General features: G+C 43.9%; 1 protein-coding gene across 1 annotated transcript; it reads left to right on the top strand.

Moving 5' to 3' along the window:
• Nucleotides 1–4,069: 4,069 nt before the first annotated feature.
• Nucleotides 4,070–25,565, top strand: GABRQ (gamma-aminobutyric acid type A receptor subunit theta). Its single transcript, XM_054581797.1, has 9 exons — nucleotides 4,070–4,432; nucleotides 6,533–6,621; nucleotides 12,393–12,460; nucleotides 14,328–14,548; nucleotides 16,269–16,351; nucleotides 16,914–17,051; nucleotides 17,644–17,796; nucleotides 19,103–19,338; nucleotides 19,936–25,565. Exons 1-9 carry the CDS (start codon nucleotides 4,284–4,286, stop codon nucleotides 20,716–20,718), a joined length of 1,920 nt encoding a protein of 639 aa, XP_054437772.1. The 5' UTR covers nucleotides 4,070–4,283; the 3' UTR covers nucleotides 20,719–25,565.
• Nucleotides 25,566–25,915: the final 350 nt, after the last annotated feature.

Raw genomic sequence — 25,915 nt, 5'->3', positions numbered from 1 at the left:
CCTAGGCTGCCATTACCAGAAGCAAAGTTATATGACAAGCTCCTAACTTTTCTCATTATCCTCAGTCTCCCTTCCAGTTCTTCCTTTCCAAAATAACCATGGATTTTTCCAAGACACCACACAATTAAGTCACTCCCTGTACAAACATTTCAAATACTTATGGTTGACTCTAAATAAAATCCAAATTTCTTACTCTGTACAATTAAGTACAAAGATTTATCCTTGCTTTATTTATTTATTGTGAACTGTGTTTGCGGTACTCACTAAGCCAGGTTCTGCCTAATAGCTTGGCTCTCACCTCTCTTACGTCTTGTTTAACTTGAAGCTTACTCTGCATTGCAGCCAAACTGGAATATTCACAGTTATGTGGTAGACCTAGAGCCAGAAGACAAATGGGCTAACTTCCAGATCAGTGCTCTTTCCCCTACACCATGATCCCATATCCAGGTTTAAGTCCACTCAATTTGGATATTTGTGGATGTTCTAATAAATTAACTAGACAAAAGTTTAACAAGTACATTTTTGTATTTTTTTGTTGTTTTTTTGGGCAATATTTCTTGTGAGGGCCCTATGGGATGTAAGGTCCTGGAAGTGAATTTATCATCATCATCAACTTTTTGGCAATCTCTGCAGCCTCAAGGGTACCTAAGAATAAAACTTTAAGCTTCAGGCTTGTTTTCCCTAACAAATGAGTGACCCATTTCCTGTGGAATTTGATTCCAAGGTGCAGAAACATACTGCATCTAAATAAATCTACTTCACCTGCTGGCCGTTGTCGGAACTCCCAGTCAAAGCTGAATCACATTTGAAAAAAAAAAAAAATTGAATGTCCGAGATTTTGTTTCCTATGTTTTCTTCTAGGATTTCGGACATTTCTCATAGCAAATTTTTATAGGCTATATCTCCCCAGCCAAGGGAAACAAAAGAAAAAATAAACAAATGGGACTACATCAAACTAAAAAATTTTTGCACAGCAAGGGAAATCATCAACCAAATAAACAGACAACCCATAGAATGGGAGAACATATTCACTGATACATCTGATAGGGAATTAATATGCAAAATTTATGCCCTGGCTGGTGTGGCTCAGTGGATTGAGTGCCAGCCTACCAACCAAAGGGTCGCTGGTTTGATTCCCAGGCAGAGCACATGCCTTGGTTATGGGCCAGTCCCCAGTGGGAATGCGCGGGAGGCAGCCACACATTGATGTTTTTCTCCCTCTCTTTCTCCCTCCCTTTTCTTCTGTCTAAAAATAAATAAATAGAATCTTTTTAAAATATGCAAAATTTATAAAGTATTTACAAAATTCAACACCAAAAAACACAAACAGCCCAATTAAAGAGTGGGCAAAATGCCTGAATAGACACTTCTCCAAAGAATACATACAGATGGCCAATAGACATATGAAAAGATGCTCAACATCACTAATAATCAGAGAAATGCAAATTAAAACCACAATAAGATGCCATCTCACATCTGTCAAAATGGCTATCACCAACAAACCAACAAACAAGTGCTGGTGAAGATGTGGAGAAAGGGGAAGCATTTTTCACTGTTGGTGAGAATGCAGATTGGTGCAGGCACTGTGTAAAGTAATATGGAAATACCTCAAAAAAATAAAAATTAATCTGCCTTACCTAGTGACTCCAGTTCTGGAAATATATCCAAAGGAACCCAAAATACTAATTCGAAAAAACATAAGAACAGCTATGTTCACTGCAACATTATTTACAATAGCCAAGATATGGAAGCAGCCCAAGTGACCATCAATAGATGAGTGAATAAAACAACTATAGGACATTTACACAATGGAACACTACTCAGCCATAAAAAGAGAAGAAACTTTTACTCTTTTTGACAGTAAGGATGGACCTGGAGAACATTATGCTAAATGAAATAAGCCAATCAGAGAAAGATAAATACCATATGATTTCATTCATATGTGGGATCTAATGAACAAGCTGAATTAACAAGGAAAATGGGGACAGATTCATAGATGGAGAACAGGATGACAGCTAGTGTGGGGGAAGTTAGGGGGTGGAGGGATTGAGGAAAAAAGAAAAAGGATCCATAGACACTTACAACAGTGTGGCAATTGCTGGGGAGAGGGGAAAATAAGGGGACTAAATGGTAATGGAAAAATACAATAATTTTTTTTATTTTAATGGGGGGTAACATTTGAAATCTTGCTTCACAGTGTATGTCATCATTGTGGCTCAAATTAAGTCATAAAATTTTTTAAATGAAAAAACATTATGTCTGGAAATAGGCAAACCTGTAAAAGGGGATTCTAGTTTGGATTTCCATGGTTATGTTAGTTTTCTGTATTTGGTTAATTCCTTTTCCCCTTTTCCTTCTCTTGGTGTTAGTTTCCTCATATTATAATCAAGATGTTTGGCGGGGAAGTGACCTGGAATGGCCCTTCCACTTTTATAAAGCAGGGATTTTCTCTGCAAAGATGCCTGGGAGACCAGGGACAATGGGGACAGAACTAATAGCAGTAGGAGTCGGTTCGATTGATCCACTCCTGTATATGATAGTAGGTGACATATAGGTCCCACCATGCTTTTTTATTTCTGCATCCATGTGGGAAAGAGAGTATTTGCTGCAATGGCAGGGGAAAGAGAGGGATAAGAAAGTGTGAGGGTGCTCTGCTTATTAAAGGAAGGCAGAGAACTATAAGATTTTTCAAGTTTGTTTCTAAAATGGTTAAGAAAGCAGGGATAAAGAGTTAAACCCTTAGCTGTGGGGAACCTCAGCCAACTAGGCAAATAAATCTCTTCTGGGCACAGAAATCCCAACTCACTTCGCTAACTACTGAGGGAAAAAGGAAGAGGGCTATATTTCTGTGAGTGTTCTAATTAACCACGAGTGAACTACAAACTTATTTTCATTGCAATCCTTCTCATTGCTTAGGAGGTTCAGCACTAGTGAGCATGACTGAGGTCTACCTCTTGATTGCCCTTCTGGTTCATGAGCTCTGAGGGACCTCCTTCTGAGTTTGCTTTGTCATGGGTCTGAGATGGAAAGGACAAAGGAGATTGAGTGGAGAATTATCCTTATCCAATGAGATTCTTCTGTTTCATAGGACAGTATTTGAACTAGTGGAAAGAATAAGAGCTTTTCCACAAAATGGAGCCAGAATTTAGGAGCATCGTCATGACCTGCTCTCCAGGGTCTAACTCCCTTGAACATCTGAAATACTACTGGCTTTTGCCTTCTTTCCCCTTCCACGGTGTCAACCATGGACTCTTACTTCAACTCTCCATGCCCTGGCTATGGGACAGAGTCACAAATCAGGGTGATCCCAGTTGGTAAACCCTTCCAATTACCTGAGTTTTGCCCCTGGAACCCAAACTTGGGGTCAAGAGTACTCTGGGAAATTAAAGTCTTCAAGAAAATGGAGACAACTTTACCTGAACAACAATTAAAAAAAAAACTCTCAGGCTCCTGGAGCTCAATTTCCATCCTTATAGAGGGGCACTCCTGTTATGGCCAAAGGTGTGTCATAAAATCCATTGGTGAACACCGTCCTCTCCACAGAGGCAAGGCACGTTGGAAATGAACATCAGTCAGATACCTCCTGATTCCCAAATGTGTCCAGCTTTCTCAGAACGCATATTCAGCCAGACCAGCCAAATCACCTCATTCCCTTCACCACAAACACACAAAAAGCTCTTGAACACACCCTTTTCCAAAACAAACGTACATTTTATATTTTTGCAGAGAGGGAAATCGGGACCAAGCCAGTGCCCCCAGCCGCAGATCAGCGCCCAGCCCTACCCTTCCTCTGGCCTGGCTCCGCCCCTGTCTGTCAAAGGCTGGCCTGGGGAAGACTGCAGAGGCCTGAAGGAGGTGGGAGTGGGGAGGGGAGGGGGAGAAGGGGTTGCTGCCTGGCGGCGCGCAAGCTGCGGGAGGAGGCAAGGGTGTGCGTCTTTTAGTGCGGCTCTTGGAGCCTGCAGGATTGGTTTGGTCTTGCTGCCGTCTGAGTGGGTGGAGCCAGTCGAGCTTCCAGCTGGATGCCCAGTCGCAGCCAGAAGGGGCCGAAGAAGGAGGGCTCCATCACTGCTGCCAAGCGCGTCCAAGGGGCGCTGCGTGCCGCAGAGCTGCGGGGGCTGCTCCTCCCTCCATCCCTGCTCCCAGTACACTCGTTATTGTCTCCTTAGAGGCGATTCCTAGCGACCCCCGAGCTTCCTCTCGCCCTGCACTGCCCCCACCCCTTCCTCATCTCCGGTAGCAGTCAGCTCTCTCGCGCTCTCTCTGGCCCCCAGAGCTCTGCGGCCATGGGAATCCGAGGGATGCTGCGAGCCGCTGTGCTCCTGTTACTCATCAGAACCTGGCTCTCGGAGGGCTACGACACTACTCCCCTCCCGGAATTCCACTTCGAGCTCTCCTCTACTGTGCCCGAAGTCGTCCAGAACGTCTTCAATTGGTAAGCCGGTGCCACCAGGGTGGGCAGAGAGGCAACAGAGTCGGGAGGGGGACCTCAAACCTCTTGGACAGAGCGGGTTGGGGGAGACTTAGACCCGGGATCGCAGAGCTCTGGCACTTGGGCCCTGCTTGCCGGTCCCCGGAGGGGAGTTGGGTGGGAGTGGGGATGACCGATTGAAATGGAAGCTTATGCTAGAGCCCACCTGTTACTGTGGCGCCTGATAGAGCCCTGCGTGTACCCAAACTGCAGCCCCAGGGGTGGGGAGAGGATGCCCTCACCCCAAGGGTCTGCTATCCATCACCAGGGACTAAAGCCATGGGCAGCTCTTTCCCAGCCATGTCTTTTGGCATCTGTGGGATTGGAATGGAGGTAGTACAGGGTGATGGGCAATTCTCAAAGCATAAACAGTAGAGACACCTGTTTGAGTGCGCATTTTAGTCTGTTCCCTGAGGCGCGCGCGTGTGTGTTGTGTGTGCGTGTTGAGCGTCGAGGAGCTTTTCTGATGCCGCAGATAGAAATGACTGACTCAATCTCACAGGAGCCCAGACAGTGCCATTGGTGGCTGTATAAGGGTATAACCGGGTGGTCTAAGAGGGATGCACTTTTGCACACACTCCTGTGAAAACATTTGAAGATTCAGGGTTTTGGTTTTGTTTGGGGGGTTTTTCTGTGTTTGATTTCAAGCCTATTTAGGTCTGCAAATATGTGAAGAGGTATTTAACAGTCAACCTTTACATGTAGATCACACAGAAATGTGTATTTGCGGTTGCCAAGGAACCTGAGTGCTGGCATATGGGTAATGTGTGGTCCTAAATAGGTGGGAATGCATTACTTTAATTTGGGAATAATTTGTGTGTCCACTTTGGAATGATACAAAGTGAAATTTTGTCATTAAAGATGATTGGAAATAGTTTTTTAATGGTAAACTAGAAATGAACATATATTCACAAAACAAGGGAGGGTAGTTGGGCAAGGTTCCAGCAGACAACTCTGCAATGGCCTCACCCCACACAACATACCAGACTATGCTACTGAACATGCGCACACGCTCTCTCTCGTGCGCGCTCTCTCTCTCTCACACACACACACACACACACACACACACACACACACTGAGATTTACAGGGGCTGACATTCCTTGGTCATTGCGTCAAAGATTCTAAGAACCATAACAATACCCAGGGCTTTCTAATTCACAAGTTCCTCTTGGGGAAAAGAGATCCACCAAAGATCTAGGTGAATTGGGTGAGCACGTCAGAGACTTCTGGAAAGGCCAACTCTGTGGGGCTGAGCTAGGTTCACTTGCATATGCTCACCCAAGACACATCTGGCTGGAAGCACATGCTTAGCCAGAGAGATGCCTGCTCCCAGAATCCAAGTCTTTTTGCAGACAGACCTGAGCCTCAAGAATCTGAAATGGTTTGTCTGGGTGAGGGTCATAAATCTCTGCTACATGAGCTGGGCCCTGACTCTATGTCATATGCCATATGCCGAGTCTTAAAAACAGGTACACAAAAAGAAGGTTCACATAGATGTGACAACAAAATGCCCAGCCCTAATCCAGGTAGGGGAAATGTGACTGGGCCAGAGAATGTAAACTGGTTGGCTTAGCTCAGGAGGGCACTGAGGATAGAAAATGACCTTTCCTGGGGCAATTAGGTGTCCCTGAAAGGATCCCCACCAACCCAGAAAACTGTATCCAGGCTGATGTTAAGGTGGGGCTCCTTAGGGGGTTGAAGTAATGCATTTATTTGAGGGCTCCTACCTCCCTACTCCATCCCCTCCCCATATTTCCTACAGGCTCCCCTTTTCCCCACCCAGAATCCTGCCTGGTAACCAGGATCCAATCTGTGTGTCCCATCCTCTGGATGAAAGCTGTGGAGGGGGAGGGGGAAAGAGGAGTCTGCGTCACTGCTTCTTTTCTGGCTGACTCACTGTGGGGAGGAAGGGGAGCAGGGAAAGGTACGTACATGTATGACTGTACATGTCTGCGTGTGTGTAGGAGAAGGGAAGGCACTGGCAAGTTGATGCCTGGTGTGCTCTTTGGTCTTTGTTCTTTGAGAAACAATGTGACATTTACCGATGACTTCTCTGTTTTAGCAAAAATTGTGCAAATGAAGCTGTGGTTCACAAGATTTTGGACAGGGTGTTATCACAATATGATGCCCGTCTGAGACCAAATTTTGGAGGTAAGACACATCCAGACAAAGGAGGTCTTTGTGTTAGGTGAAACAGAGCAATAAGCCAGCCCCACTTAGTAAGTTGACCAGTGGCACTCTCCTAGGTGAACACTTAATACCTCTCCCCTATGGAGACCTACAGGGAGAACTCCCAGGCCTTTTGTTCTACCCCTGGAATTTCCCCACGTCTCTACCCTACACATACACACACACACACACACACACACACACACACACACACTCCATTACAATGGCACAGAGCAAGCTTGAAGTGCACTTCCTGCTGTGGCTGAAAAAGTGCTAACCCCAGAAATGGGTTTGCCAGACAAAACACAGGCCATGCTTCCCAAGCTAGAGGTTTCTGCCCCCTATATGGGGAAGGCACATGTTCTACTTGAGCATATATTCTGGGCACCCTGAACACTCTCTCTATTCAGCTAGTTCAAAACTAAGGGCATGTTCTTCTCTGACTTATCTACTTCAACCATTCTACCCCAAACCTTTAGCTCCCACCAAGTTCATTTCCTTTAACACACTGCAGACAGCGTGATTTTTATAAATCCAGCCTGATCCCCTCAGGAACATTTAAAATTTTTTTTTTGTATTGACTGATTTTAAAGAGGGAGAGAGAGAGAAAGAGAAAGAAACATTGATTTGCTGTTCCACCTGGCCAGGGCTCACCACAGGAACTTTTGATGCCTTTATTTAACTGCCAAATGAAATCCAAACTCCTTAGCCTAGCACTCAGATCTCAAGCGCAGAGATGAGAAATGGCAAGGAAAGTGAACCTCCAGGAAGCCAATATATCAGTTTCTCCCTGTATCTCTACCTAACCTCCCGCCTTGGAAAGGGCAACTGGCCTAGATCACAGGGCCTTTAAGGGACAGGCAACCCACAGAATAGGAGTAGCATCCTCTGTCCCAGGGAACACTCAGGAAACCTAGAACAAGGACAAAAAAAAGAAAGGGTGCATTAAATAGCAGTTAGTAACATTTCTTCTCAAAGGAACAGAGGAGATAAAAAACAGAGTGAGTGGCTAAGTCACAGAGAGCACTCTACTTCTTCAGGTGTTAGAAGTAGACCCCTCACACTCCAATGTGTTAATAAATGCTAATTATTCAATTTGTACATATGAATAGAGATCTTTTGAACACATAATAGCTCCACCCTAAAGGGCACACAACTGTGAGGACTTTCCCTTGCATTAGACCAGTGGCGGGGCAGCTGTGATTTTCCTGGGGAGACACCTTGAAAACCAACGTGGTCACCCTGGATTAAACTTGGAGGGGGAACACTTCACTAGCGATCCTTTTGTTGTGTGCTCCTTCCATGAGGGCAGAAGGTGCAGCCCCAGGATCCAAGGTGAGTGTGCACTGGGACTGGGAAGCAGGAGTGGAGAGAGAAGGCAAGCTCTTTCAATGTGGGAATTCAAATGTTAGGGCACAGTCAGCATCCCATTGCATGACACTGGTTTTGAATCAGTTGCACCAAGCACCAGTGAATGTCAAGGGAATAGTTACCACATGTTCTATTTTCCTCGTTCTCTTGTTTCTCAGCAAAGGCTTACCAACAGCCATTTAAGTACACCAAACTGTTTCAAGATGCCATTTCTGCAAGCACCCAGGGCCAGGGGAGGGAGCAGGGGCAAGGACCAACCGCTGAAGATTGTCAGGTGTGGCTTGTTCACAATACTCCAAGGCTCCTTGCAACCGTATTTTGAGCTAATTAGGATTTGTTTACATCCGATGTCTAGCCTCTTGGGTTACACTAAGCTTTATGAGCATGCAGACTAGGCCATATGAGAAAAGATGGGCCCCTGATTTGGCAAAAGAGTGGATGAAAGTGGGAGGACCAAGACAACACAGGGCCTTCTAGCATTTAGACAGAAGGAGACTCTAGGCTCTAAATCTAGGGCTCTTATATTGAGGGTGGGGGGAGAGACATCAATGTGATAGCTGGGCCAGGGGATTCAGGGTTGGATGAACCCAGGACAACCTATAAAGCCTCCCACTAGACAGAGTCAGATTCCCTTCTGTGTCTAAGGTGAAATTGAATTTCAAAGCCACACACACCCCCACATACAGAGGTCACACGTAACTGTGGTCAGGTTCAATAGGGAGCCATATTATGCCTTTGAGAAGAGGAGGGGGATGAAGAGAAGGAGGAGGAGTCAGGGAAAGTTAACAAACTTGCTTCTTTCTGGGCAAGAGAAGTGGAATCCCATGTTGCCAAAGGCAGGTCCCTGAGGACTTCATCTGGCCCAGCAACTGGCATGACATAGATGTGAAGTGAAGAAAAAATGGGACACCATCGTCATTCCTTTATTTATTTGTCTTCCTCTGGCATTCTGATGGATTCTAGGGAAGAAGAGGAGTTGAGGCAGCACAGTTTCCCAGAGTGAGGGAAGTGGTTACCCCCTCCCACTTTTCCTGACTTCCTGAGCCCATCAGGAGGGACAGCAATGGGATATGAGGCTAAGGCCATCAACCCAGAGAGCTTTTAGACACCTTATCCGGAAGCTTCTTGCTCCCTTTTGTTATGCTTTTAGGGATGTGGGATACTTTAGCTAAGCTCTTATCTTGAACCCCTGCTAGCACATAAGGTGTCCCCTCTATGTGGATAAACTTTAAAAAGATCCCAGGTCCCCTTCCTCCAGGCTACATCCCTGAGCCAAGACACACGGCTTAGTGATTCCATTTCAGCTCCCACTTGCCCCTTTAACTGGAAGCCCTTGGGCAGGGCTATGCTCTGTGAGGGTTAGGATTGCCTGAGTGGCACTAATGGTCTAGAATGAGAAATCTAACAGTACAGTGAGGTGTGAGGGGATGGCTGCCTGGCCTCTCTGGGGCATAATACCTGCCTAACACAGCTTTCATCCTCTGATGTCATGTAGGAAACCCAAAAGGCTGTAATAAGTAACTTTGTTTCTACAAACCCCTGTCACTACAGAGCATTTTGCTAGGGATTATTCACAGTAACTCTGAATGCTGGAGTCTGGGCTATGCCCTCACATAGAGCCCCATTTACTTCTCAGCTGCCATTCATACACTGATTCCCAATAGCACTGCTTTTTGAAGCACTGGGTTAGGAATTACACATTTCCCACTTTGCCGCTCAGCTTCTGGGCAGTCAGCCTGCGGTGAAGCCAGCAGGTTGAATTACAAGCATCATGTGTGTTTCCATAGCAGCAGTGTGATGTAATGCACATAGAATAATGGCTTAGCTGTGGAGCTGGGTGAAGGCAGCTTTGAGCCAATGAGGAAACAATAAAAATGTATTTTTCCACAGGACCTTATAGTTTAGTCAATATTTTCACATCTCAGCTCACATTTGAGTGGGCAGCACTCATATCTAGGCCTGAAAAAGAAAGCTGGGAGGCAGAAACACACACACATTTGTTCACACACATATTACTACACACAAACACTTTTCAATACACTCACAGATTTACTCACACATATACACACACTGACATTCACTCACATGCACATACAATTCACATATGCTCACACACTTATACACACACAAACATGCTCACACAGTCATATATTCACATGAACGTGGCCACACATGCCCTCACACACAAACATGCTCACATCCACAATCACACTCACAAATTTACTCACACACATGCTTGGACATTCACACACATGAACTTAGGCATTCAAATATACATACTCCCACATTAACATGCTTGCATACAAATAGGCTCATGCATCACTCATTTACACAAGCATACCCATTTACACACACAAATGTGTCTACATATTTACTAATTTGCACAAAAATCTTCACACATGAGCATGTTCATGCATTAACATACATAGACATTTGCATGCACACACACATTAACATGTTCCTAATTCACTCTTACCTGCACAGTAACATACTAACACATGAATATGTTCATAGACTCACCTGCATATTGGCATGGTCACACATTTACTCACACACAAACACACATACACTCATACAGATATGCTCACACATTCACTCAAGTACATAACTGTGCTTACATACACTCACTCATACACTCACATATATATGAAGAGTATGAGTATATAAGTGTGATCACTTATTACACTGATCTCTTGCATATGGCAAGGTCACACACAAACACATTCACATATTCAACAATGAACATGCTCACTCATTCACACAAACACATACAATCACACACTCATAAGTTCACTTACATTCTCAAACATTCCCTCACATAAAGACACATCAGCTCACATATGCAAATATGTTCACACAAGTACGCACACATTCCCTCACACAGGTACATAATATGCTCACACATGAGCATGCTCATGCATGTGAATACACATTTACTCAATACAAACATACATACACTCATGTAAACACAACTTTACACACACAAACATAACCATGTATTTGCTCAGACATGGCCTGCTGAAAAATATGCTAACACATGAACAGGCTCACATAGACAACCTACATATTCACTCCCACACAGTACACTCTAATACACGCACATGGGCACACATTCATTCACCCAGAAAGGTGCTCATAGAGTCACTGGCTCACAAACACACATACCCTCACTCACATATCCACGTGAATACACTTATACTTACAGAAATGCTCACACATGCACTCCCTCCAAAAAATTTAAATATTTAATATTTAAATAATCATAATGAAAACATGTTCACATCCACTCGTATATGTACATGGTCATATATTCACTCACATACAAACATTCTCACATACATGAAAATTCAAATTCATTTACTTACAGACAAGTTCACAAATGCAGAAATGCTCAAATATTCACTTGCACAGGAATACATTCCTGCATTGACTTGCATACATCATGCCTACATGATTTCATGTGCTTACATATTTACTCACATGCATTATATGTGATCCCATAAATATGTTCTTGCATTCACTCACATGAATACAAGCAGATTCACTCATATATATGACATATATACTTGACATGTATACACACACATTCACACACACAGATAAACTCCCAAATACACTCATACGCACACATTTCTTTGCACATTGACAAGCTCACATACACTCACTCATAGTCTCACATTCACTCACTCACACACAAACACATTCATTTGCAGATGAATCCACTCATAGATTCACTCCCACACAACATGCCTACACAGTTGTACCTGTGCTCACATTTACTCCCACACAACACACTGAAGGACACAATCATGCTCATGCATTCTCTCACACAGAGACATGCTTACATACACTTATGTACACACTGACACATTCACTTGCACATGACCACACATATTTACTCATACATGTGAACATGTTTACATAAACTAATGTGTACAGCCCACACACTCATTCACACAAAAACATATTCCCTCACACATGGACACCCACATGTACTCACACAAATATGTTCATACACACCCCAAATCTCAGGTCTTGTTTTGGGGCTCAGTGCTCCTGAGTTTTAATCAGGAAATCATTTAGAACTAGAGTGCTTCATTACCTTATTTTCTCTTTATATTGCCCTAATTTCTTCCTTTTAGTGTGTCAAGGGCCAGGCTCTGCTCTAAGTACTTAGCCTGCATTAACTATGAGATCAGTGAGGAGAGATGACCCTCCTTTTACCCATAAGGAAACTAAGGCTCAAAGAAGTTAGGTAACTTATTCAAGGATACACGGCTAGTAAGTGTCAAAATGGTTCAAACCCAGGCAGTCTGGCTCCTAAGTCCACACTCCTACCCTTTACCTACCCTGCATGTAATAGTGGTCTTCCTGTATTTTAGGTGCTCCTGTGCCCGTGGGAATATCTATGTATATCTCCAGTATTGACCACATCTCAGAAATGACCATGGTGAGTGTGTCAACTCCATTTATAAGACGGGACAAAGTACATGCAACAAGGGGCAGGGTCATAAGCTAACTCCAGTTGTTCTGACCTGCAATAGAGCTCACATGGAGAAACACAGTAGGTTTTGGAAACCACAACCACCTGGAATAAAAAATAAATAAACCCAGATGGATTCTAGACCTGAAAGGCTTATGAAGTTTCTAAAAGATAATATAGGATACTGACTTTGCACCTTTATGGTAGCAAAGAACTTTTTAAAAACCACAGAAAACACAAAACATAAAAATAAACACTGGTAACTTCAACTAAATTAAAATTCTGTTTAGCCAAAGCTTCTGGAACTTCTCTTTTGCAAAACAAACAAACAAAACCAGTATAACAAATGTGAAAGGATAAGTCAGAGTGGACTAAGATATTTTCAACACAAAGGGCTGATATGGGAAATACACATAACCCCTGTGGATTAATAAGAATATTAAAATTCAAATAAAATGATCAGAACATTTGAACAGGAGCTTCATTTTTGTGAAGATAATCAAGTAGCAGATAAAAATATGAAAAGATGCTTGAATTTGTTATTAAGCAGGGAAATGCAAAATAAGACCACAATGAGACCCTATTATATGCCTACCAGATGGACAAAAATCAAAAGTCAGACAACACCAATGATGGCGAGGCAGGAGCATTAGAAGCTCCCATCTGCTCTTGGAGAGGGGTGTAATGTGGAACTTTCACTTCATAGTTCTTATGGTGATTTGGGTATGAATGGTGTATTCACACAATAATATACATAGTATATTTACATTAGGAAATATTATCTAATATGCAGGCAATGCAAGTGAACAAGTTTTATTTACACACATCAACCTGAATATCACAAATACAATGTTGAGTGAAGGAAGAAAATTATGAATACATAATAGGATGATTCCATTGGGGAAAAAAATCTTAAAATAGGTCCAACTAAGCAATATGTTTCCTACAAATACATGCATAGACAATAAAACTCTAACAAAAAGCAAGGGAATTGTCATTTAAATATAAGATTTAAATAGTTATTGCTGGGAGGTATGGGAAATATGTTCTAAAAGAGATGCATTGAAGCTTGAAAGTTCTTGGTAATGTTGTATTTCTTAACCTGAATTTTAATTACCAGAGGTTCATTTTATTATTCCACTGCTGGGATTATACCCTAAGAATCCTGAAACACCAATTCAAAAGAATGCATGGACCCTAATGTTCATAGCAGTGTTATTTACAATAGCCAAGTGCTGGAAATAGCCTAAGTGCCATCAGTAAATGAGTGGATCAAAAAACCATGGTACATTCACACAATGGAATACTACACAGCAGAAAAAAGAACTCTTTGCGGAAGCATGGATGGAACTGGAGAGCATTATGCTAAATTAACTAAGCCAAGCAGTGAAAGACAAATACCATATGATCTCACCTATAAGTGAAACCTAATCAACAAAACAAACAAGCAAGAAAAATAGAACCAGAGACATGGAAACAAAGAACAAACTGACGTGGCCAGAGGGGAGTGGGGAAGACAATAACGGGGAAAGGAAAGGGAAGGGTCAAGTCAAGGAACATGTATAAAGGACCCATGGACAAGGACAATGGGGGATGGGGGGAGGATTGAATATGGGAGTTGGGGGGTGAGTAGGGCAGGGGAGAGTAATCAGGGAAAATGGAGACAACTATAATCGAAAAACAAAAAATAGTTAACATTTAACATGCTTACATATGTTTCATTACTCATCTATAGTTATAATGTATTTCTTACACTGCATACATACACACACTCTCTGAGAACAGGGAGCTGGACAACCTCACTTACAATTGAGATTTACCTTTCTCTCCCTAGGACTATACTATCACAGTATTTTTTCATCAGACCTGGAAAGATCCACGTTTAGCATACTATGAGACCAACCTGAACCTGACTCTGGACTATCGGATGCTTGAGAAGTTGTGGGTCCCCGATTGCTACTTTCTAAATAGCAAGGATGCCTTTGTGCATGAAATGACTGTGGAAAATCGCATGTTTCAGCTTCATCCAGATGGAACGGTGCAGTACGGCCTCCGGTGAGTTCTCTGGGGGCCTGAGGACCCTTCTGGAAGGCTTCCTCCTTCACACTGAGTATCCCATGAACACACTCTAAGGGACACACAGAGGATCCCTTTGCTTTTCAGACCTGTCTTGCACTGTTCCCTCACTCATCCTACTCAGTTTCCTACAGGCATCCTTGGCTGTTTTGTCCCCACTCCTTGACTTCTGCCGTTGCTTCTGTCTGGAAGGGCCCTTTCTGTGAGTCTAAATCTTGGCCAATCATTCTCTTTGTCAAGAAATCCTCCTTGATTCTCTCAACTCAAAGAGCTCTCCCTCTGCCTTAGTACTTTATACGTTCTGTTATTTATCTTTGTGTCTTTTCTCTCCCATGAAGTGATGAAGGGAGACAGATAAGTTCTAAAGCTCATGCAGTGAGGGAGGGGGACCGATCTCTGCCGCTGCTCATATTTGCATCAGGTAGGGACCCAGGGGTGTGCAGTATGGGTCTGTTGTCTATAGCCCTGTACACACAGAATGTGTGCATGCTGGAACTCCTCACTGATCTATTTATAGCATAGCAGATAGCCACCAAGGTTCTTCTCATAGCATCACCTCTTACAAACCATCTCTTAAGACAAGTGTGACAGAGAAATTTAGCTCAGAAAATTTCTCCAAGAGGTAGTTGCCAGGGTTCAGCTCTATCTCTGGGTCTCTTTCTCTAGGATGCCCCTGCTCTGTCTCATGTTTCCCTCTTCCTTATCCATCCACTTTCCCATGGACAAAGGTGCTGGAGGCTGAGAACAACAAGCTTGCAGGGAAGAGGACAGCGGTCACACATTTCATTTAAAGGGGACCTCAGTTGAGTAGTGCTGTATGGAGGATTCACAGAAGGGACACACACACCACCTACTGTGCAAAATGGAAATCACTTCAATGGTTTAAAGCCACTAGGCTGAGGTCAGCAGCTGGGGAGGACAAGATGTGGGGTGGGGCAGAGCCCCCCACATGAGGCTGTACAGAGCTTTTAAAATTATCCTCTTTGCACAGTAACTTCTCCCATTTCCCTGGCTTCTCCAAGACTCCTCCTTCTTAGGTTCCTCTCACAAACCCAACACATGGCAACTTGAAGCCGTTGTCCAACACTTCATGTCCCATCTCAAATAAGCTAATCCCTCCTACCCATTTATACTCACTGGCATTGTGCTAGTACACAGTACCCCCGTAGGCAGATACACAGAGATGAGAGCACTGTGAGGTGAGAGCAGCTTCCATGGCCAAAGATGGGCCTGAGCCACTGCCCACATTCATACCTGAGGACTGCATATGACCACTGCACAGCAGATGTGGAGCTGCTCTTGACAGCCTAATTGTTTCTTCTGCAAGAAAGCCATCTTTCTTTCTCTGCATTCAATCTCAAGAGCCCTTCTCATTCTGACATCTTGATGTCTCCTGTCATGCCACACATGTGTTCTTTGTTCAAATCCTGCCAGATCTCTTGGTTTCTTTGTCACGTAAAATTTTCCTCTTTCCTCCCTACACAACTGCAACGCATCTTTCCTCTATGAAGAAAGGAAGGTAAAAAGAAGAGATGGAGAGAGGGAAGAAGGGCCCAGCTCTAATGCAGTCAGTACAGGAAGGTGTTGGATGTGTCAGTTCTTTGGGTAACCTTCCCTTCCTATCCCTGCAGTGTTCTCAGGAATGGTTGCTTGGCTGGGCTAGACTCACTTTTCCCTTCCTTTTGCTTTTTCTTTGTAGACTCACCACCACAGCAGCTTGCTCTATGAATCTGCAGAACTTCCCTCTGGACAAGCAGACCTGCAAGCTGGAGGTGGAGAGCTGTACGTCCATCTCCGGTGGCCCCTTCTTCCTTAACTGTGGCTATGATCATCAGGAAACCAAAAACAGACTTAATAGTGAGGGGGATGGCATATCTCCCCCACTCTCTCCCTTCCCTTTTCTCTTCTACTAGATAGATAGATAGATGATGATGATGATGATGACAGATGATAGATATAGATAAATTAGATAGATAGATAGATAGATAGATAGATAGATAGATAGATAGATAGATAGATAGATAGAAAGAATCTGGGAGAAGGTGGCCTGTAGAGTATAAATAGTCCCATGGGGAAATTGTACCCTGCTACTGGGAAATTGTGCACAAGCTAGTGGGTAGGAGCACACATATTTGCTGTGCTTTCCTTCCTGGCTATAAATCTCAAACTGACAGTTCTCTTTCCAAGTGCCTCCCACCCCCATGCTCAGACACAGCAAAACATAAAAGAACCCCTAAAAGTGAAGGCTCTAACCATCCTTTGAATTCCACAGACTGTACTGATGTGAAATCTGCCTATGCCTATTTTCTGAGACTGACTGACTCTGTTTCTCTCTATCTCCCAGATGGCTACACAGTTGAAGATATCATGTTATACTGGGAAGGTGATGATAATGCCATCCAGGGGACTGAGAAGCTACACATTCCTCAGTTCACCCTCCTTGGAAAGACAGTAACTAGCAAACAGGAACGTTTCTACACAGGTGGGTTTGATCCCTTTCTTGTCTCCTGTCTCTGTCTCCTGTCTTTTTTTTTTTTAACCCTGATAAACTCCTTGAGACCTCTGCCTTGGACTTCTGCAGTCTGCACTGCCTCCTTTATTATTTCCTCCTGGTTCTGGAAGTTTCCAAAACCTCCTTCATAAAGTCCCAGTTGCTTACCCTCTGCAAATAAGGAAATGGGTGTGGAAGCACTTGACCAGGTTTAACACTCTACAGGTGTAAAGGATTCATGCTCTTGTTGATAAAAGCAAGCCTCCTCTCAGTGCCAGCCTCTCACCCTCCATCTCTTTGCAGCTTTGAAACATGTCATGTCTCTCCAATTTCAAAACTTCAGTTGACATGGAGCAAGGAAGGAAGGAAGGAAGGAGAAAGCAGGCTTGCTATGCCATATGAGTCTACTGACACATGCCATTGTCACCGGCCTTAAGGCAGCAAATGTGGTCAGTTTGGCAGACTGCTCAGGCTGGAATATTAGAGGCTGAACTTCTCATTGGTTTCTCTTCCTCTATTCTCTATTTTACCCTCAAAATCTTTTTAACCTTGCCATCCTGATACCAGAATGTCTCCCTACCAGGTTCCTATGTACGCCTGATACTGCGGTTTCTGGTCCAGAGGGGAATTCTCAGCTATCTTGTGCAGATCTATTGGCCTACTGTCCTCATCACTACTGGCTCTTGGATAACATTTTGGATGAACTACAAATTCTCTGTAACCAGGGTGACAGTCGGTAGGTATTATCCTCCCCAACCCCCAACTCAAAGAGGAACTTGGGTCATCCCACTCAGAAAAAAAATTGAGAGTAAAAGTACTATGAGCAGTATGTGACTGCACTGGCAAGGAAACAAGATGGGTCTTACCCAACAGGCATTTGTACAGGTACTTAGCCAATCCCCAGAAGGGAGAATAACATTGGAGACCAATGTGAAAAAAAAATCAGGGCTGGAATCTTCATATGTTGGGCCCAAAGTACCAGAATTCATTATTTTCTGGATACATAAATGAATGGGCATGTCAAATACAAATCACAAATGCAATACAACAAACAGTGATTAAGCAACATAGCAAAATGTCCTACTGGGCAGCAGACAGGTTCCAGAGGAGCTGCATTCAATGAGTATCTAGTGGAATGTTTACACAGATGCCACTGGAGTTCAGGAGGAAGTGACCCAGGTCTTGTTGGCTACAGCTGCATCAGGAAAAAATGTTGCAGGAACTGGGTTTTCTAGACTTGTATGAAGCAGAGACACAAGACTTGGCATTCCCTAAAAGAGGAAATAGCTTGACTAAAGGCACAGGGGCCCTATAATTTCAGGACCTCTTTGGGGCTAAATTATAGGGTGCTTGGGGCTGGAGCTGGGGAAGTGGAGAGAGTAGCAGAAAGAAAGCCTAGGATGACTTGGAAGACCTTAAAAATGCAGTTTAAGCAGTTGGGATTTCATCTAAGCAATGGGAACGACCAAAGGTTTCTGAGCAGCACCAAGGAGAGACCTGAGAAATCAGCTCCTAAGTTTATCTAGCTCCACCCTGAAGAATACAGTGTGTCTCAGATCCGCATCTGGTTTCTCCTTCACCATCTTTGAGGCAGACTCCTCAGCCTCCTTCTTTAGGAGCACATGCTACACTAAAACTTTATATTCCTGTAATATTTTAGGACTCAAAAAACCTTCCAGGGACACAATCTCATTTAGTATTGAGAGACTGAAGAAATGCCCATGGACTAGAAGACAAAGGAGAAAGAGGCATTATAGGGCAAAATGGGTCTGGAGATATAAATCACTGTGAAACCATAGCTGGAGATCTTTTACTTGATCCTAAGAGCAATGGGAAGTCACTAAACCATCAAAGCACAGTCTGGGTGTAAAGATGGAGGAGGGGCAACAAAGAGCAAAGGCCCCCGGGCCTAGAAAACTGAAGGCCTTTTTTTTTTTGCTGAGGGCCCTCCCTGCCCCAGATTGGCCTTTGCTCCCTTCCTGTATGATGTGAGCCCAACGGCTTGCCAAGAACTTCAGTCACCTGTGCCATGTTGTTTATAGGTCTGACTTCAATGCTCATCCTGAACGCCATCAATTCACATCTGCGGGATAAACTCCCCCAATTTTCTTGTATCAAGGCCATCGACATCTATATGGTTGCATGCTTCTTCTTTGTGTTCCTGTCCTTGCTGGAATATGTCTTCATCAACTATCTTTTCTACAGCCGAGGAGGAACTCGGCACCGTCATAGACAACATAGGAGAGCCCGAAGAATTATGAACCGCTATCACTACCAGGTATTGAGGCTGCAGGTTTGACATTTTGAGTAATAATCAGCTTTCCCTGAATACTTCTTTAACCTAAGCTTACCACTTGACCCTTTCACATTTTTCAGTAATTCCTGTCCCACGTACATACACATACACACACACACCCCCAGATAACAAAGAAGTAGAAAAATTTGTCATCACTCCTCTATAAGTTGAATCATTGTTCAAAGTCACAAGGCTAGTAAGTGGCAGGGCTAGATTTACCCAGACCTTTGGCTTTCAAATCCAGTCTGCTTAACATGCTTCCAGTGGCAAGCAATGAAGCCAGAGAGAAAGGCAGCACAGGGAGACTGAAAAAAAGAAACAAACACCATAGTGGCTGGCCTTCCTTTCTTTGATCTTCTGACTCCCAAAGCCATGCTGAGACTTTTGCTGCTGGTGTTACGTTAATGTTCAGCACCACCCCTTCCTTCTCAGGGAACCAAATCCCACCTACCTGATGAAGCCTTGTCTCTGTCCACCACACAATACTTCAGAGGGAGCAGCTGTCCCAGGGTAACACAGATGTGGCAGCCATCAGGAACTTCTCTTATGTGCTAATAGCCTCTTGGTCCTGTTCTTTAGCCCCGTGTGCACCAGAGACCCCAAGAAGAGGAGATTCTGTCAGTAGAAGAGATCAACAATCACATTACAAGTGCTGATGAAGAAGGACCCGTCCCTCCTCCCTCCCCAAAAGTGCTTATACATGTAGGATTTGAATCTACTGACTTCATGAGTCTATCTACTGTCTCCTCAAAGGATGATCAGGTTAACATCAAAGGTAAAAGTGGCTCTCCTCCCTCTAGACCAATGCAGGCTTGCCAGGCAAGTCCAGAAAGCCTCAATTCTTTGACCTTCATCCCAGAGCAGGCCCCACTGGCCACCTCAGAAAGCCTCAGCTCACTGTCTTCTCTATCAGGCCAGTCCTGGTTGGCTATCAGAGAAAGCCTGAATGACCTCTCTTCCACCTCAGAGGAGGCCCTGCATGTCCACAGCCAGAGGTGTATACAAGAAGCGCACTGCAACCCTGATAGGATCCCTAGAAGACCTGAGGAATTCCTTAACATGCCTAATGATGTCAAAGTTGAATGCGGTTACCCTGACCTTAGGATGCAATTCCAGCGTGATGATGACACTACCTGGGGCCGTGATGGTGACAATTTCATGGGCTTTGATCAAGACGAGGACAGTAATTCAGAGTCTGGTGATAGTTGCCCCCCGAGCCCTGGGTACTCCTTCAGTGAAAGGTTTTTGTACGATCTCTTTGACCCTGACTACGTCTCTAAGGTTGATAAATGGTCCCGGATCATCTTTCCTATTGCCTTTGTAGTGTTTAACGTTGTTTACTGGCCATACAATGCCATTTAGTCCGATAGTACCCCAGAGCAGCAGGGACATTGTGCTGTGCTCCTTTCAGAAGTTTTTTTTGTTTGTTTGTTTTATTTTGCCTTCCTTGTTCATTCTATTTTTGGTTATTTGGACAGTCAAATCAATTCTACCTTTCTCCTTATAAACATGAGGTGGAGAGTAGTTGGAAAGAATGTGTTCTTGCTTGAAGGAAAGGGATTGAGGAGGAGTTGGAGGTAAAAAGCTCAGTGATTTTCCTTTTCTGCTAGAAGACTGTCACCTTTTCAAAGACTTCTAACATCTAATCAGCACAGAGAAGTCCCTGGAAATGTTGAGAGGACAGAGAGGAGCCAGACTGAGGGACAAAAGAAAGAGCTGAGTCTTGCACACAAACATTTCTGGGGGCTGTTCTGTCCCCCTGAAGTGCTGATTTTTTTTTCATTACTTTTTTTCTTCTGTTTTTTCCTGCTAGGGATTAAGGTCCTTGCTCACCTGCTAGGGTTTTCGGGAAGAAAGTCAGCTGGATTGGGCTAGGGTACATGGGATAGGGGAACAGCTGTGGCTTGGAAGTGCAAGGGACTAGCTCTAGGAAAATTGAATTTTGAAAGTGACTTTGCCCCACTATTTTTCTGTTGTATCTTAAGAATGTGTTGTTGTAGCACGAGGTTGGGAGTAGAATGTAGGTTAGTAGTTAGGGGTGCTGAGCAAGATGTTACGGTAAGTGAGAGAATTTTTCTAACAGGAGCTTTCAGGAGGTGAGTGATGTCAGTTTGGAGATTATCCTAATTGAATTGGCATCTTTGGAAGGACTGGGACTTCTCCTGCCTATATTTCTGCTTCAGAACACTTGGCAATAGGGAGTTAGTACATGTGTATAGGTCAGATGCTGAGTTGATCACTAGAGCAAGCATTTGAAGAACAAAGACTAGGGTTAGAAAAGTTCTGACTTGCTACTTCACCATCTGATCTAGAATAGCAAATGAACAACTGTTGTGAATCTCTATACTAATCCTTTCTATTTGTCCAGTGCATAGTGTCAATGAGCTCACTGATCCATCACATCGTCAGACCCTCACAGGGCTCTGTGAGCCAAGGAAGGCGAAGCACATTGTCTTCAGTGTTCCAAGGGAAAAATGGAGCTTTGAGGACATGCAGCCAGTAAATGGTAGAGCCACCCCACTTGCTCTTCCTTCTTCTTGTCCTCTTAACTCTCTCAATTGAGGCACACCCTTTTTTACCCCTCCCCTTTCAGGTGCCCCATCAGGTTCTGCCAGGCACAAGACCTCATTCTATAGCACCTGCAATATGTCTGCAGGAAGAGGCCAGTGACCAGTGTGATCTGAACATGTGGAATATTGGCACTGCCCACCCAGTGGGCTCCTAAGGGAAATAAGAATTAGCTTGTGCTCCAACTTGCCAAGCAATGCCACCTCATTGATGGAAGCCATGGGGGAACAAGATTTGCCAAGCACTCAGCCTATGGGCCTCCTTCCTCCCTAGGCAGCCTTCCCTAAAATCCCTCAGCCACCTCCCCTTTTCACTGTGTTTCTGTGTATACCAGGCTGTGTGTGTGTGTGTGTGTGTGTGTGTGTGTATCCAGGTGGTTCTGTGTGCACATACAACTATTTAAGAAACTGTATAGCTATGTTTATCAGTGTAAATCCCTATTGCTGTGTATAAGAGTGTCTATATAACAATGTGTGGATACATATATGTTTGTGCACACCCCTGTGAAAGAATATGTAAACTTGTGAGTTATGTATGTGTGTGCTTGTGCATATACACATGGGTGTAATCTGTGTGTGTCTAAGTGCATGTGTGCATACCTATGTTTATTTATCTGATTTGAATAGGTGTGAAAGGAAATACACCTGAAAGCATATGTATTTCTTGTTGGTGGCTCTTCTAGAATCACCAGAATTCCTTTGGCCTGTTCCCACATAAGGAAGGGGGAGCTATTTGGCCAGACTGATTAACTGTTTCTTTTCAATTCCTGTTCCAGGGAGCAGTGTCTCCCAGTCCCCATCCACTCCTTTCTTTCTCCCTCTACCCATCTGTTCTATCTCCTGGATAGAAGACACAGAAGAAGTGAATGTAGTCCTAGAGTCCTAGGAAGTGATAATTTAGTGCCTTGAGGTAAGAAGTGCTCAATCATGGGATAAGCTGGGGGTGAAGAGCATTTTGCGCTGTCCTGGAAGGACATGGTTGGGATGCCTTGAAGATGCATTGAGGATAGAAGTATTATATAGAAAGCTAAAGCACTGGAGAGATGGTTGTCTATAGCCTTTATAATTCATCCCTTTATTCCAATCACCTTATAAGCCTACTTTGGAAGCAGCCCCAAGCAGGTGGGTGATGTGAGGAAATGGCCCAGGGAATTGGCTGCTAGCAACTGGATGCAGAGAACCAAAGGTGCCTGGGAGATGGCTGCAGGCATGGACTGTGGTGGTGGGCCCATTCAGGGGCAGGAGCGCTTTAGTAGTCACCCTGTGATGATTGTTGGCTGAACTTCAGCCTTGGATTTGGAACTTCTTCTTTCCACCTTCTCCAAGGAAAGAGATAGTCAAAGGAGTGAGAGGTCTGACCAAGGAGAGAAGTATAAAGAGCCCCAGGGACTGACTGCCTAGATAGCCCAGCTTGTCATCTCTCCTCTTCTTTTCTATAAATCATCATATAAATATAGTCACCTACACTCTCACACCCACAGAGACCTACACAGTCACACATACATGGATACACATATTGAGCACTCACCCTCAGTATTATATACATACATACATAGACATGCACAAACACAGCCACACATATATACAGAAACACAATCACACACATTTACACTCGTATGCACACACACACCAAAAACCTTGTAAGACAGACAAGAACAAGAAAGTTGCCACTGGAATATCTAAGATTGCTTCTTTTTAGACACCCCTCACAGAGAGATCCAGGTTAGAGGGAGAGCAATGACCCTACATATGAAGCTCCTACCATGACTACAGAAAGGCTTAAACATTGGTTGACTGGTTTGGGTTTGGGTTTCCAGGATCCTGGAAGGCCTTTCAGCCCTGTAGGAAGTAAGCAGCTCATTTAGGGTGAGGTCATACTGGTGAAAGATACTGGAGAAGTAGGGGACAAGAAAGGGGTTTTAAGATGTGTTTGGCAGCAATGCACAGGAAGACTTCAAACCCTGAAGAAGGGTACAGAAGCCAGTTGTAAATATCTCTTTAGATCCATGTAGCTAGATATATTAGTATACCTTAAAAGAATATCTTGCCCTAATGTGCTGCAATGTATTGAACTCTACTGCGACTCATACTGTGTGAGGTTAAGTGTCAAGGTGAGGTGGAAGTCTGGCAATGACACCTTTTCAGAAAATTGAACCTTCTGAGTTTGCCATGAAGTTGGCCATTTTAGCCTGAAAATTGCCAGATCTTCTCTTGTCATGTTCTGTGTGTGTTCTGTCTTCAGCATCATCGCTGAGCCCCCTCCTCAGCTGTCCCCAGTGGTGCAGGCATACTCTCCTTTAACTGGCTGCCTATATCCCCTCCCACTCCACATCTCATATCAAGTAACTCTGGAAGTCCAGGGCATCTAGCAGGGCACTCCTGGAGTTCAGCCCATGGAGCCTTTCTCAGCCCCAGCCAATCAGAGAGTGCTTGTGGTGATATTTGGAGCTTGGGCAGAAGGAAGAGTGTTGCTGAGTCTGGGATGGAGCAACCCCCACTTTACGTCTCTGCTCACCTTCCCTTTCTTTTACTCACTTGGACTATCATATTAACTTTCTCCCTAGAGTCCCCTCTCCATCATTGCTATGGGAAAGACACCATCTATTTCTCCAAAGTGTCATTTTGTTGTGGGGATGTGTGACGTGTTTCCTACCAAGCTCTCACCTGTTCCATCTGCCATTGTGGGGTGCCTTTTCAGAGATAACAGGGATCTGTTGGGTCATACCAGGGCTTGTCAAATGTATTCTTACAATCCATGTCATCATGTTAATAGCAAGGCTGCAAACTCTTTGCATATTTAGACCTGTGTTTGGCTGAGACTGTGGCCATTCCTTATTCTGTACATAAAAGAGCTAACCCTCTGAACTATTAACTAATGAATGCATTTGCTAAGTTGTCCACCTGCATGGTACCCTACTGTGGTGCTGAGCATCAAAGGAAATCGTGATTTGTCCTACAAAGTGCAGTGTGTTCGTGTTTGTTGTATATTGTCCTGTGATCAATATGAAATCTTTATTATCAGTGTTGGGTTTTCAGGGTTGGGAGGGGGAGGGTGTTATAGTGTCTCCCTCATATACTTCAATTATGAAATAGCCCCAGTTGGTCAGGTTCACCTTTGGTGATTCAACGTGTATGAGACTTTGCACCCACCATCTTGCCAGATTATGTCCCTGGGGTCAATAGTCATCAACAGAACTGAAGGTGCCCAGGTGTGGTGCAACTGACCACAGTGCCAAAGAAATCTTCAAAAGGCGGCCAAGGTAGTGTCATTCTGGAGGCAGATGAAATAAATTAAAACTACACACACGCACATGAGTGTCTCCAGGACAGGTGCTGGGCCCAGGCAGCAAAAACCAAGAAAGGAGGAGGACCAAGACCCACATGCCCCGGATGGCCTGACCCACAAAAGGGTGCAGAGCAGCAAAGACCCCCACAAGATAACCGGGTGCCCTTTGTCCTTATTAAATGTAAATTCTTGCATGAAAAAGACTGGACCATTTCTGACTTTAAAAAAGGATAACATGAAGAAACATGAAATTATGCTTCTGAAAAATATGCTAAAATAAAGTTTTGTAAATAGCCAAAAGGAGAAAATAAATAAATAGAATGGCAAATATGCTTATGAGTCATTGTGTTTCCTCTCTGTTGAGTTTGGAGGAGCACTTTATCTGAGCCCAGGAAACCTCTGGCTTCCATTACTCACCTTCACTTTCCCCCAGCTTTGAGCATTGCCCTCTTCATACTCTGGGACATTTGAATCCATGGTTTACAAGCACATGGGAAATGATAACATCATATTTGAAATTAATTTCCACTTTGCATGAACCATTTGAAACAAAATATTTTAAAACATAGCAAGCCATTGTGGTGCCAAAATACAATGTGGACATTTATCCCCATTGGGGGGGAATCTTCATAAAAAACATTAAAAAAATTTCTTTTGCCCATCTGGGTGTGCAGAATAGAGAGCAACAAAGCCCTGTTAAGTTGGG

The sequence above is a fragment of the Pteronotus mesoamericanus genome, unplaced genomic scaffold, assembly GCF_021234165.1.
Source record: "Pteronotus mesoamericanus isolate MK-2021 breed Mesoamerican mustached bat unplaced genomic scaffold, CSHL_Meso_final contig_66, whole genome shotgun sequence".
NCBI classification, from domain to species: domain Eukaryota; kingdom Metazoa; phylum Chordata; class Mammalia; order Chiroptera; family Mormoopidae; genus Pteronotus; species Pteronotus mesoamericanus.
This window is presented reverse-complemented; position numbering and strand designations above follow the sequence as displayed.